The sequence below is a fragment of the Alnus glutinosa genome, chromosome 2, assembly GCF_958979055.1.
Source record: "Alnus glutinosa chromosome 2, dhAlnGlut1.1, whole genome shotgun sequence".
Lineage (NCBI taxonomy): Eukaryota > Viridiplantae > Streptophyta > Magnoliopsida > Fagales > Betulaceae > Alnus > Alnus glutinosa.
In genome coordinates this window covers 32,284,324-32,299,432 of record NC_084887.1, presented here as the reverse complement: position 1 = coordinate 32,299,432, position 15,109 = coordinate 32,284,324, and the positions used below count along the sequence as shown (strand labels likewise).

Below are 15,109 nucleotides of genomic sequence, written 5' to 3'. Positions count from 1 at the left end.
AAAGCAAGAGAGAGTGAGAGAAAGGCCAAACAAAGGTTTAAGAAGGGTTTAGCTTCGAGGCGGCTACTGCTGCTACTACTACTACTACAAATATTACTCTCTTATCTCTCTATGAATTCAATTCATTTTTCCAAATTCTTTTACAACCCATTTCCTCTAATCCCATTAGTATCACAATCCCATCGATCCCATCGATTTCATTTTCCTCAAAATTTGATGCAAACTGATGTCCATCAGTAAAACCCCAATATCCTCTGCGATTCTCAGCAGCAAAATCGATCATTTTCTTCTCTTTCGCAAATCCACAATTTTTCCACTAAACCCTTCAAGGATTTCCGCAGCCATGTGGAGCAACATTGCCAAGCGGGTCATTTTGAAGCCCCAGAGATTCGGCCTCAACTCCCACTCTATCAGACGGGCTCATAGTTTTCTGGGTCTTACCCAGGACCTGATTTTCAATGATAAATTCAAATTTAGGCCCTCCGAGCTTAGCTCTTGCTCGAATTACCGGTTTCCGGAAATGGGCTTTCGTCGAAATGGCGAAGTTTCGTCTCATGAGGACTTTATGGGGAGGCCAAGTTTTGGGTTTAATGGGTTTTGTCCCAAAGGTTATGCGAGCGTGGCCGAGGCGGTTTCATCTACGGATGTTGAGGAAGATGTCTCGGCAGTGGAGGAGATTCAAGAATTGTTGCAGGAAATGGGTAAAGAAGAGAAGAGGCAGGTTGGCTATTGGCGGCGGAGGCGGCATAAGGTGCTGAGGGGAATGGCGGAAGGGAAGTATCGGTCGCTTAGGAGGAGGCAGGTGAGGATTGAGACTGAGGCGTGGGAACAGGCGGTGAAGGAGTATAAGGAGCTTTTGATGGACATGTGTGAGCAGAAGTTGGCTCCGAATTTGCCGTATATGAAGTCGCTTTTTCTTGGTTGGTTTGAGCCTTTGCAGGATGCCATTGAAAAGGAGCAAGACTTGTGCCGGAAAGGGAAGAACAGGGCAGCCTACGCTCCGTTTTTCGACCAGTTGCCGGCTGAAATGATGTCGGTTATCACAATGCATAAGTTGACGGGCTTATTGATGACAGGAGGTGAACATGGGACTGCGAGGGTGGTACATGCCGCTTGCATGATAGGTGATGCCATTGAGCAGGAGGTAGGGAATTGCTTTCCTCATTCTTTCCGTGGTCATTTTGCTTTGAACTCTACTATAATAACTATATGGTCATTCTATGATTTTTGGGCCTTTCTCTGGGATTGCGGAAAGAAGATGTGGTGTACATTGAAATTGGTTAGAGGGTGATGAATAAGCCTATACAAACTAAAGATTTTATTAGTTCGATTTTCAAGTGCATGGAGAGTAATATTTATCAAAATTTTGTTAACTGCAATGAACTTATAGATTGATGAATGGTGACTTTAACAATTGTTGCTTTTTAAAACCATGGAGCTCGATCATTTTTGGGCTTAGCTTTGTTGTCGAAGTAAGGGTGGTGAGTAATGTTATATACCATATTAGTAATGTTATATACCATATTTTTATCCCACAACTATCTCACAATGTTGACATAATAGTCCCAACTAATTCTTTTTTTTTTATTTGATAAGTAACAGTCCCAACTAATTCTTGAATTTTTATTTTTATTTTTCTTTAAAGGACTGATTTAAGGGTTGGTTGGGACTATCACATTAACATTGTGGAATAGTTGCAAGATAAAAATATAATTTCTAGCATTACTCAAGGGTGATAGATGATTTATAACATTGGCATGTAATGTCTAATGCTGACGAAGCTTTGACTTTGGGCTAATGCTGAGTGAGATAAAGGCCTTTAGGTGTTGGTAAGGTTTGGAATCTTTTTTCCCTAAAATATTATGAAACAACTTTTTAGCAACTGCAGACAATTTTCAGCATTCAATTATACAGGCTTTAAAAAATTATGGATATACTGGAATCATACTAGGTTCTTTTTTTTAAATGGGCTACTTTCGATTGATTAAGCAAATTTCAGGCATGAAATGAAATTATTCTGTTGTGTGGTCAACATTAACTGTAAATTCTAAAGCAAGAATTTAAGACTGCTCTAACTATAAGACTGGCCATAGGTCCACAGCCTTGTGTTAAAAAGTAGCGGACTTCAAGAATCAGATGTCTGTCCTATTAGCAGAACTGATTTAAGGATTTTGAGATAAATAAGTTGTGAGGAATAAGGGCTATTAGAAAATGGATCCATTCATGAGACTTGGGGGTAGAACCAACTGGGAAAATATACTAGTAGGCATACCTTGATGCTTTGGTTCTTTCCTTTGAGTGCAATTCTATGTATGTATTGTTTAGTCGCTCACGTCCATGGCTGTATCCTTGTTTCTGGCATGTTAAGTTTTAATGTGATATAGATTCGGGGGTGTGGTGTCATGATTTTCACGCATTCTATGTGCCATCATGAAATTACTATTCTAGCACTTTTTGCTGCATTGTACAAGATAATATGTTAATTGTTTAAGTCGCTCACCTCCATGGCTGTATCCTTGTTTCTAGTTTGTTAAGTTTTAATATGATTTGGATTTTGGGGCGTGGGGTCATGATTTGCACAGGTTAGCCTCTCTTCCTAACATTTTGAAGGGCCTTACCCTTTGTTTCGTTTAACTAAGCAAAGCAGTATTCCATACCCCTTCCTCCTCATTATCCTATGATGAGCACTGATGTGCCACTACTTCAATGTGTCAGGTTAGAATTCACAAGTTCTTGGAGAAAACAAAAAAGAAGAAGGGTGATAAAGAGAAGGAAAATGAAGGAGGTGACTCTGATTCTGTTATCAAGGAACAAGAGAAGTTAAGAAAAAAGGTCACTAATTTGATGAAGAAGCACAAGCTGCGAGCAGTAAGGCAGATAGTGAAGGGAAAGGATGATTCAAAACCCTGGGGCCAGGACTCTAAGGCTAAGGTTTTAAGATATCTTGCAATGACATGGAAGAGGTTATTAGTTTTCTATGCTTATGCTTTCTGAAAAAAGTGCTCTTCACCCTTGTACTTTTCAGGTTGGGAGCCGTCTGATTGAACTGCTGATGCAAACAGCTTATATACAACCTCCAGCCAATCAATTAGCAGATGGCCCGCCTGATATTCGACCTGCATTTGTACACTCTTTCAGAGTTGTAATGAAGGAAGGAAAGTAAGATCCATTCATCTCTCTCTTGTCAATAGCTAATATTTTTCCCCTGGTCACATTAAGTGGTGCATCTGGGCTTTCCATTCAACAGGAAAACCAGCAGAAGATATGGAATTATTGAATGTGACCCTCTAGTTCTCAAAGGTCTTGAGAGAACTGTAAGTAAATCCTATCATTTTTTTCATTCTTTAATAAAAAAAATTTAGAAAATGGAAAGTTTTCAGTGTCTGGCAGTTGGTGGACTTTTTTTTTTTTTTTTTTTTTCTAGAGTTTCGAGGTGGATAAATAAATTTCTAGAGTATTATAATTGATTGGCAGCTAATAAATTGGTCTCTAGAATTTTCTTTTCCTGCAGTTTTCTTTGCTTTTTTTTTTTTTGGGGGGGGGGGGGGGGGGGGGGGTGGGGTTCCTACCCAAGAACACATATCTTCAAGTTTCTGCGGAATTTGATCTTTTTTTTTTATTCTTGTGTAAATGATAGATTTAAAAACTGGTCTTTGCTGAAACAGGCAAGGCACATGGTGATTCCTTATATGCCAATGTTGGTGCCCCCAGTCAAGTGGACAGGGTATGTTAGTTTGAGCTTCCTTTTTTATTTTTTCTTTTTTTCTTTTTTTTTTTCTTTTTTTTCAGTGTGCTGCCTTTCTTTATTTTCTCGTGTCATCTTTGTGCTGTAGAACATAGGCTCAAATATTTAGAAATTCATAAAGCTTGATTGAGCTCCTTTATTTTTCACACTTATCATTGAGTACAAGTTCGAAACCTCGGAACTGGTCTAATTTGTGCTGGAGTTAAAGTTGGTATCAATTATGCAAATGCTGGTTTCAGTTTGAATTTGATGAAGTGGTTTTTATATTTTTTGACAAGTAGAGTTGTTTGGTCTTTTGACTTTTACCTAGTGAAGGAATTGAGTCTCTGCACCTATCCTTTTTTAGTCTCGCTTTATGAACACTTCAATTTGTATTCGGAAAACAGGATTTGGCTCAGCCATTGCCCATTTTTAATTCCAGGGTTTCTCTTAATTTGAAAGTTAACACTTGGTAGGTTTCCATACCAATGCTCAATCCAATTAAGTCCGTAGCGTCTGCCAATTTCGCCATATCTCCCATTTTTTTTGTTTTGTTGTTTTACAATTAGGATCTCATTATGATGCCCTTCCTTCCTTTTTTATTTTTCCTTTTTCTTTCATTTATATTCTGTTATTGTTGTGCCGGAACCATTGAATGTATTAGATACCGATTCCTATATCGAATCGTGTTTACTCCTTTTTTTTTTTTTTTTTTGTTTTTTGTTTATCTCATTTCATCTCTATCGGAGAACAAGTGTTGGTCCAATAAAAAATGATTCTATCATTTCTGTATCCGCAATTCAATATAGATGTATATATACCAATATATACACGCCCCCCTTTCTTTTTTATCATTTTTCTCATGTAATTTGAAATACTCAAATGGTAGATTCTTTTTTTTTTTTTTTCGTCTTATCTTTTTTTTTTTTTCCGTGTTGGTGGGATGTCTTGGGTTCTGCCTAAACGGGTTATTGACTTGTTTGCGTGTTGGTGGTCCACTGGAAGGCCTATGAGTGCTACGGTGTGGAAAATGGTGCCCACTTGCCTTTTTTTGCACTATTTGGAGGGAGAGAAATAATAGGAACTTTGAGGATTTGGAGAGATCCTTGGAGGATATTATTTACTATTTCTTCCATACTTTGTACCATTGGACTGCGGCCTTTGTGTCTCCTCTGACGATTAGTTATGATGATTTTCTTGTTCGCTTTTTTCTTTCTAGTTAGGTGTCTCCTCTTGTATACTACCGGTATACTTAGGGGCGCCTTTCGCTTTTAATAAAATTGGTTTATTACTTATAAAAAAAAAAAAGTTAGGTGAGAAGTCAGAGTGCTTTATTATGAAGAGGAAGGGTTCACTCTATTTGTAACACACATATATTGTTGCTGGTATTTTTTTCTGAATAATTTAGTTTAATGAATTTTGGAAAAGGAAGTAAGACACATTATTTTTTATGGCCATTAAATTAACTTTTAAGAGTCACTTAAGCACTCATAATGGAACTTTTAGTAATGATGAATATATTGCAATTTTGATTGGAGAACTACTTTCTATTAAATTTTAAATTGTCTCCATTTAACACCAAAACCTTTTGAAAGGAAGTATTTATTCGTATACTTGTAAGACACTAATGAAAGTATTTCTCCTCTAAATGCAAACACCTTTAGTTAAGCTATTTAAATTATCATGGAGAAGGTTAATTTATTTCTAGTTTTGGGCTATTTCGTTCTTCTGTGTTTCAACTCGGGCTGATATATTAGAAGGCTTTAGTGGAGGTTTTGGAGTAAGAAGTGCTTGCAGATATTCTGGTTCTTTTGAAATAAGGGTTTTATTCTTCTTTTCACCCTAATAGGGGGTCTAACTTGTATACTTCTTGTATACTAGGGTTGCACTCCGCTGCACTTCCTAATGAGGTTAAACTACTTATAAGTTCCAACATTTGCAAACTCACAAAAGGCAAGGTTCTTGTAGTTATTTTAATACACATCCATAAACACATAGATGACCCTTCTGCCCAAGGATTGGTTTATGTAAAGCCAAAAATTAAATTTAAAATTGCATTACATCAGAACTCCAATTTCATTAGTGCATCCAAAATCCAGAAAGGGTATTTCAAATCCCACTTGCATGCATGATTATTCTAATAATTTAGGATCAAAGATAAAGATGGTTTTTTTGAGGGGTTCAACTGCTGGTAGATATTTGTGAAAGTGGCTGGCTAGGTTACTTCTGGTCAAATAGTTAGTCCCTTATTCACTGTTTTTACTTTTCTTTTGTCCTTTTGCAGTTATGACAAAGGAGGGCACTTGTTCTTGCCATGCTATGTCATGCGCACTCATGGAGCCAGACAACAACGTGAAGCAGTTAAGAGGGCCTGTGGGAAACAACTAGAACCTGTTTTTGAGGTTTGAAATCATTCAAATTGTTTCATGCCTTTATTTTATGTTGTACATTGTTTAATCTGAACCCTTTATTGTACCTGGCCATGAGGACTAGATACTACCAGCATTATGTTTGACTGTCAAACATGTATATATATATATATATATATATATTTTTTTTTTTTTCTGCTTGCCATTTTTTTTTTTTTTTTTTTCCATTTAGCAGGATGCTATAATTGCTTATGTTAATTTACTGGCCAGGCCCTGGATACTCTTGGAAATACTAAATGGAGGGTAAATAAGAGGGTACTTAATGTTGTAGATAGAGTATGGGCTGGTGGCGGCTGTCTTGCTGATTTGGTGGACCGCAATGATGTGAGTTCCTTTGTATCTTTTATCTTTTTATGTTTCTAGTTATGATGTTCTTGCTTTGTTTAACAGTATTCCAACTTCCAAATGATTGGTATCACTCTGCAAACTGTTCAAATAAGCATTGTGCAATGTGAAGTGAGTTTTATTTGTTGAGAGCAATTTGAAAATGCTTTTGATTCGTTGTAGGTTCCTTTACCAGATGAGCCAGATACTGAAGACGGAGCTCAGCTTAGGAAATGGAAATGGAAAGTCAAATCCGTGAAGAAAGAGAACAGTGAGAGACATTCACAGCGTTGTGACATAGAACTTAAACTCGCTGTAAGATCCCTTCTACTTCCTATAAGACAGTAACCATATCATATTTTTATAAGGTTTGTGCCAACTCTTTACTGGGAGCAGGTAGCACGAAAAATGAAGGATGAAGAAGGGTTTTTCTACCCACATAACCTTGACTTTCGAGGTCGTGCATACCCAATGCACCCATACTTAAATCACCTTGGTTCAGATCTATGCCGGGGTATTTTAGAATTTGCAGAAGGACGCCCTCTTGGAAAGTCAGGCTTTCGATGGTTAAAGATACACTTAGCAAATCTATATGCTGGTGGTGTGGACAAATTATCTCATGAGGGTCGACTAGCATTTACTGAGAACCATTTGGATGATATATTTGATTCTGCAGACAGGCCACTTGAAGGCAGACGGTGGTGGTTGAATGCTGAAGATCCATTTCAGTGCTTGGCTGTGTGTATGAATATAACTGAGGCTTTGAGAAGTTCGTCCCCAGAGACCTTTATTTCACATATTCCTGTACATCAGGTACTTTCATAGTCGCACAATGCTGATCTTGCTGTATTGAACTCTGAAAGATGGGTAACATAATTTGATATGGAGCTTACTAATGCTCTGATTAGTTATTCTTGCGATTATGCACTTCTCTCTGAAGGAAATATGTACATAACCTTAGAATAAATTATATTCATGTATTAGATTTTATAGGAAAAATATGATAAAGAAAATTGGAAAAAGGTAAAATAAAGGGAATAAAGAGGATCAGAGCTTAGTGCAAGGGAGCTGCAGAGAGGTGAAATAGTTTCTTTGTATTTATGTATAAACCGTCTCCATGATTCATGTGTTTGCACGTTTATATGTTGCTTTTTGTGGGCTTTCCTTATTTGAACACTTGTAGGATTCATTTGTTATGGTTACCTCCTCTTTCCAGTCTGTTGTAGAGACAAACCAAAGGATAAGTTTAGGTGGGTTCCTTTGTTAGGTTTTTTACTTGATTTCTCATGTATTAGAGGACCTTTAACATCTTGTTGCAATTTTAGCATAGATTTCCATGGCACCAGTTTAATTGCATTTCATATTTCTTTTGTTATATTATACCACCATATGCTTGCTGTATAAGTTCTTCCCAGTATAGCTAAGCTTTGGTTTCATCTGGCGTGTTATGTTTTCTTCATAGTTAATAATTGTACTGAGATATTTTTGCCCCTTTATGATGTTTCTCTAGGATGGTTCTTGCAATGGTTTACAACACTATGCTGCTCTCGGAAGAGACAAGGTAGTGACATTGTTTTTCTTTTCTATTTTAATTTAGGAGAAGCTATTAAGTTTTTCCTTCTGCTTAGATGACTTCCCATATTTGAAAGAAAAAGAAAAAGAAAAAAGAATGCCAGATGTACATGACATGCTGTAAAACTCAGTTTCATGGGAATAATAGCGATCGAGTCCATTTGCCTATGTTACTTTTTAACTTAGCAGGAAAAAAAGGACCCAGTTTTTTTCATTTACCACGATTGCACTTCCCCATTAACAAACTGTCAGTGGAACTGCTATTCAGTTTTGGCATTGATATCTATAATACAATTTCTTTCCATTACATCTGTTTGACTGCTCCTACTCAATGTAAAAATTACACGTTCTGAAGTGTTAGTTCTATATGTCAGGATTCAAAACATTGTCTTAATTGGCATTTTATGTTGGCTTCTGAATCATAAGATATCAAGCAATATGATTTGAGATTTCGGGAACACTTAAGACAGTATTTAAGAAAATAAACTTGTGGTAACTTATAACAAAAAAGAAAATTGCCAAAAATACTGTTGAAGTTGATTAACAAAACTTGTTAACCAACTATTTAGTTGGCATTTATTCACACGTATTCAGTTAATTTTCCCTGTAAATAATGCTCTATTCTGATGCCATTTGTTGATATCAAAACTGATTTGCTATTTATTTCATGGAAAACTCTCTCTCTCTCTCTCTCTCTCTGATCAAAAAGATTTGCTTCATTTTCGGATGCCTGTGCATTAGTTCTCATTAGTAATGTTCCATTCAGGTGGGAGCAGCTTCCGTCAATTTAGTTGCGGGAGAGAAGCCTGCAGATGTTTACTCAGGAATAGCTGCTAGGTAAGCTGTTCTTTACTAAGGCAAATGGGATCCATCAGAGAATGGGGGTCCTAAACCTTTTTTACTTTTAGTCACTCTGGTAAGATTTCAGGAAGCACTGCACTTCTCTTTATTCTTGCTGCAGTTTAGGTGTTTTTAATTAAGCAAACAAATTAAGTTGGCAGTTTGCTATCCAGCGTTGATTTTAAATGTACGATTCAAAAATTATAAGTTAGAACCTGGAGAAATTTGAAGTGGTACAACATATGGGTAAAAAGGGAAAGGCTATATAGGGTGTTTGGCTCTGTTGTATACTTTTCGTGTATGAGAGCTTTGCCATTTTCTTTCAATAAAAGTATTATTCATCAAAAAAATGGTAAAAAGAGGAAAGCTTTTGGTTTAATAAAGGAATTCTGATCATAGACTAAGCTTCATTCCTTATAGTATGAATAATTACCTCTGTGTTTCTAGATTGCTGATTAAAGCATGTGTAATTTCAAAACTCATCTCTCTGATTGCATTTCTAATTGGAAAGAGAGGAAAAAAGAAAAAGAACTTTCAAATGTCTATATATTGTTGGAGTGAATGATGCATGCATACCTCTCTACTAGTGTATGCAAGCAAAATAGGAAATTCAGAATAGGTTGGGCCATCATTGTGGAACTCACAATATTTCGTTATATCCTGGAGGATCCTGACTGAAAAGAGTTCCCGAACATCTATTTCTTCTGCTATTGCTAAATGAACTTCTCTATCCCTTCTTGTGGAAGGAGGAATTTTCATCCTATGGTTTTAAGTTATGCAACTAGAGCTACTGCATCTTAAGGAAGCAAGTCTCTGGCAGTTACACACCCTTCCTTCTTTTTTCTTGCTTCATTTCGCAGCCATCATTTAGGAGCTGTTTGTTTCCTGCATTTGCAGGTTTGGGGGTTTGCAGAAATTATACTTTCTAAACAACCTCATAATTTATCTAAATGAAAGCTGAAAATTTGATTTTAAAGAGAGATACCGAAAAGGTAATAAATTTATTTATAATCAAAAATAATCTTGAAGTAATTTGGTCATTTGGATGGGTCAGTTTTCAATCCCCAAACTCTGCAATTATTTTATGAATAGCTGAGCCTGATATCAAGCCCTTTATAAATTATGCCAAAAGCAAGGCCAGTTTAAGAAGGATGAGGAGCCTACTATGAACTTTTGCCAGGGTAGTTGGTGGTAAGAAACCCCAAGGGGTTGGCTCAAGTGGTAAGGGTCTTGGTCTTTGTGGTAGTCCCATGAGGTCTAAGGTTCAAATCCCCTTGGGTGCAAACAATTCTTTGGGACCAGCCCGCTGGCGAAGTCAAAGTATTTTCCGATCTTTGTGGAGGGGACGCTTTATACGGGTCCGAGGTTTACTTAATAGGAGTGGGTACACGAAGTAGCCCTGTCTTGGAAGGGTTCCACGTCATCAAAAAAAAAGTTGGTGGTAAGAAAACAATAGTATTGATCAGCGGTTCTAAACAACCAAGAAGGTATTGGTACTTCTGAATTTGATGGTGTCTATAGAAGCAAATGGCTAGTAAAATGCTTCTGTCTTAATTTTAATTTATTCTAATAACAAAATTTGACATTTCAATCAAAATGAATTGGACTAATGTGATTTTAAGAACATTTGAATATGGTTTTTCACTAGGCTGCACAAATCTTTGTTAATTTACACAAAGTATTTCTAACTGCAGTGGCCATCATTTTCTCTTTTAAAGGAAGTTTTCTATGAAAACCACTAGGTGATGATGTCATATTTGCCATGCAGAGTGTTAGAGATCATGCAGAGGGATGCACAAAAAGATCCTAATATTTTTCCGGAAGCATTGCGTGCAAGAATATTGATTAATCAGGTCCTTCACCAACTTTTCTGGTCTTGATTTGAACAATGCCATGTAATGCATATGTTCTAAGATAAACTTGGCAGTCATAGATACCATAACGTTGTATTATTTTTCACCACGAGTCATTCAGTAGATGCCAATAGGTTCTATATGATCTGCTTGGTGTGCATTGCCATTTTGCCTACTGGATGACCTCCTGTCTCTTGTAACTGATAGTTGACCTGATCGATGGACATCATCTAGGTGGACAGGAAATTGGTGAAGCAAACAGTGATGACATCAGTCTATGGTGTCACTTACATCGGTGCTAGAGAACAGATCAAGAAGAGGTTGAAGGAACGCGGTGCAATTGCAGATGATGCAGAGCTCTTTGGTGCTTCTTGTTATGCTGCAAAGGTAATGGAAGGAGGGAGGAGGATTGATACTATTTGTAACCTCACTTTTAAGTTAAATAACAATACTCTGTACTATTGCCTGGGCAGACCACCCTAACTGCCTTGGGGGAGATGTTTGAAGCTGCACGCAGTATCATGAGCTGGCTTGGTGAATGTGCTAAAGTGTGTCCTCTACCTGTTTGCTTTTGGTTGGCTTAAATTTGTTTACCATTCTTGTCTACTTGTTTTCCTGTAGTCATTTTCTACATATCTGACTTCATAGTTTGAACATGAACAGATAATTGCATCTGAAAATCAGCCAGTGCGGTGGACAACTCCACTTGGACTTCCTGTTGTGCAACCTTACCGCAAATTGGGAAGGCATCTTGTGAGTGTTTCAAAATTTACAGGAACATTAACGGTTTATAGAATCCAAAGCACCATTTGAAGTCATTGAGTTTCTCTTTGTAAAATTCAATGCAGGTAAAAACCTCTCTTCAGGTTTTGACACTACAGCGAGAAACAGAAAAGGTAGCTGTACTTATTTTCTCCATCTGGGCTCTGCTTTAGTTATTTGTGATGCCTTTTTTTATGAGCATTTGTGATGCCATTTAGTGTACTTCAGCACACACTTTACATTTGCATTATACAGTGAAATGTGAAATTGTTGGATGGCCCTGCATTTTCTTAGCCGAAATGTTTGTCCTAGGATACTATCATCTTATGCCATTGCATGTATGGGACACCTATTTTATGTTGTACCATTTCTCTGCAAACATGTGGGGGCGCCTCAAATTTTTAGCTAGATATGGGGTGCTACATACAGGGATGCAATGTCCCCACCTTCCTGCAGTTCTGCCCCATCATGTCCCTTGAGGGCCATTTTTCTCTTTTCTTAATTATGTTAAAATTCATTATTTTAATATGTGCGCCTTAGTTTGTACATGGAAATTATTGAAATGCATTTATATTGTCACCATTCATACAACCCTCCTCCCCCCAGTTTTCTTCCCTCTCCCTTTTCTAATCTGCAAAGAAGAAGATTCATGGCTCTGCTTTGAATATGGAAACTGGAAGGGCATCTAATGATGGATCCAACCAAAATGCGTGGATGTATCGTTGGTTTGCACATCCTAACTGAACACAAAGATGCATATATTGGGCCAATCTCTTCTTTGTGGCATAAAATGGAACAGGGAAAAAAAAAACGAAAGAAAGGAGGTCAATTTCATCTTTGGTTGGGCTCATTGTTTTAACTTTCTAGGTTTTTAAGGCGGTGAATGTAGCCATCATATAAAGTGTTGAACTTTCTGAGTCAAAAAATTCGAGCTTGATTGTTCTTTACTATTATAGGTAATGGTCAAGCGGCAGAGGACAGCTTTCCCACCAAACTTTGTTCACTCCCTTGATGGTTCTCATATGATGATGACTGCAATTGCCTGCAAAAAGGCAGGCTTGAATTTTGCAGGTTTTTCTTGTGGTTATTTTATTTTGTTTTTTTTTTTTCCTCTCTCTCTCTCGTTTTTAACTTCTACCGACTATACCACTGGTATGTGATTACAGGAGTTCATGATTCATACTGGACGCATGCATGTGATGTGGATGAAATGAGCAGGATACTTAGAGAAAAGTTTGTTGAACTCTACGAGAGACCAATACTGGAGAATGTACAGTATCTTCACTTGCATACGTTTAAGTTAGATGGGAAGGCCATTCACTGCTAGGATAATCAGCATAATTTGCTAATCAAATATGGGAAAAATAGATTTAAATTGAGGTTTTTGATAAATGCCAGCTCTAAACTTATCTAACTGCTTTTCAAATCTGTAATTTTCACCGTTATTTTTGTTGACTGGAGTGGTAAGTCACTTGACCTTGGTACCTCATAAAGTATCAGGTCTAAGGTTCGACTCCCATTGAGTGCAAACAATTTCTTGGGGCCATGCTTGCTAGCGAAAGCTTGAGCTTTACCTGACCTGTGTGGAGCGCTTTGCACGGTGTCTCGGGAATCTAGTCAGGATGAAGTCCCGGATACCTTGGTTATCAAAGAAAGAAAAGTTTTGATTCAAATGACAATCATCGGAGTTTCTTAAGACAACCCTTGATTTCTAAACCTTCAATTGATTCGTCATTTTCTACTTTTTATCATGATTTCTTGTACAATTGTACAAATGTAGCAATAGATGATTTTAAGATACATGTGGAAACTGCTGATTTTAAGGAAAACATGTTTTTATTATCTTTTGGCATAGCAAAAGGGGAAAAAAAAATTATATCATTGTTCTAACTCATTGTTTTGTATACAGTTATTGGAAAGCTTTCAGCAGTCCTTTCCTGCGTTGTCTTTCCCTCTCCTACCAGAACGTGGAGACTTTGATTTGAAGGACGTGTTAGAATCACCATACTTCTTCAACTGATGTGATGCAGGGTTTTTCTCTTCATCTAGGGCTACAGTGATCTCATGGCTCTGTAGATATTTGCTATCTATGGCAGTTCTATTTGTTTCTATCCATCAGCATGGTTTGGAAAAGGAGGGTGTTTTATCAAAAACCCTTGTTGAGAAATGCTGCACCGCCCATGTATATATTTGGGAAGATGTGTCCCTGGGCATTAAGAAGATTTCCACATGCTTCGGTATCTGCTTCATGCTGCCTTGAACTCAGAGCTTTCTATGCCTCTGTACAGCCAACATGAACTTCAGTTTCTGAGTGTATGTATGCCATGTGGGTTAAAAGCTTGTCCGAAGCTGAATCATAGGGCAAAGAAAATTCCAAAAAAGGAACCTAGGAAATTAATGCATAACCTGGCTGCTGCTTGACACAGTTTCTGACAATATATTTCATGCATCATGTGAAAGATGCAAAGCTTCATGATGATTGGAGTGATTACAGAACCTGTCTGCATATCTTGGTCGTGAGAAAATGCTAGAAGATCAGATTCCTTTCATAGTTGCTAATGCAAAAATTGCTCTTGGTATAGGATACTTTTAATTCTTGTTCTGGCCCATTTGTTATATGTGTATTCATTTTTGTGTAAATGTGAGCAATAGAGGTACTTTTAGCATGTAATATATGGGAATCAAAAATTCTGTATCAGAGTTTATAGAATGGCTTAAACCCTTTTGAAGGTTGAGAAATTAACAAATGTTGTGCAGAAAACACAGCGAACTTTATAGGAACTCTAGGAAGAACAAGGATTCTGTTCAGAATATCGAATGTACTTGAAAAGTAGTTGAAATGGATGAGTCGAGATTTTATTTTGTTGCGTCTACCATCACATATGGTGTTTTTTTTTTTTTTTAAATGGAGTGTCAATATATTTACCATGTAACAACATTTTTTTTTTTTTTTTTTTGAACAAACTGGCAATGCCAGCAAATTTCATTACTAGAATAAAGATCTATGTGAATAGAGATACAGAATCCTTCCACACAAAGCCAGGAAACATCCTGACTTGAAGCAGCTACCAAAATAATAAAACAAGCATTACAAGAACAACCATTTGAGCCTCTCCTTATAATAAAACACATCAAATCTAAAGAAAAGAGGGCCGATCTAGCTCCCAAGCCATCTAAATGTTCAAGTAAAATTTGATCATTATAATGGTAGACTGTGAAAAGAGAACAGAATATACAAAATGATATGAAAACCACTAAGCAACCGGCGTAAGGAAAATTGTTGCCGGAGCCGACGCGTATGAACCATGCACCCTCTCCGGGAAACCTCCAAGCAGCATACAGCCTCCATAACCACGATCCTCACTAGCCAAGACCGGAATATACAGCCTTCATAACCATGTAACAACATTTAAATTAGGGTCCAAGAAAAGTACACATACCTTATTCTCAAACTACTGCATCATTGTCAATATACACAGACCCCCATCTCTTTAAAAACTATTAATTGTGTTAATGTTTCCCTTAAACTATTAAAAAATGTCAACGTATCTCCAATGACAAAAATGACCTTCGTAAAATTATATAAAACTATTTTTTTTTTTTAA

General features: G+C 37.1%; 1 protein-coding gene across 2 annotated transcripts; it reads left to right on the top strand.

Annotated features, from left to right (window-relative positions):
- Positions 1-7: 7 nt before the first annotated feature.
- LOC133859523 (DNA-directed RNA polymerase 2, chloroplastic/mitochondrial) lies at positions 8-14,381 on the top strand. 2 transcript variants are annotated; one of them, XM_062294944.1, is made up of 19 exons: positions 8-1,144; positions 2,716-2,931; positions 3,026-3,159; positions 3,248-3,314; positions 3,666-3,724; positions 6,009-6,126; positions 6,364-6,477; positions 6,661-6,792; positions 6,874-7,290; positions 7,988-8,038; positions 8,816-8,886; positions 10,658-10,742; positions 10,977-11,129; positions 11,216-11,290; positions 11,406-11,495; positions 11,591-11,638; positions 12,461-12,575; positions 12,671-12,774; positions 13,414-14,381. In XM_062294944.1, the coding sequence occupies exons 1-19, from the start codon at positions 227-229 to the stop codon at positions 13,522-13,524; spliced, it is 3,078 nt and encodes a 1,025-aa protein (XP_062150928.1). In that variant the 5' UTR covers positions 8-226; the 3' UTR covers positions 13,525-14,381. The 2 variants fall into 2 exon arrangements, with proteins under 2 accessions (XP_062150928.1, XP_062150927.1); XM_062294943.1 differs by having other exon boundaries at positions 7,988-8,041.
- The last annotated feature ends 728 nt before the right edge of the window (positions 14,382-15,109 follow it).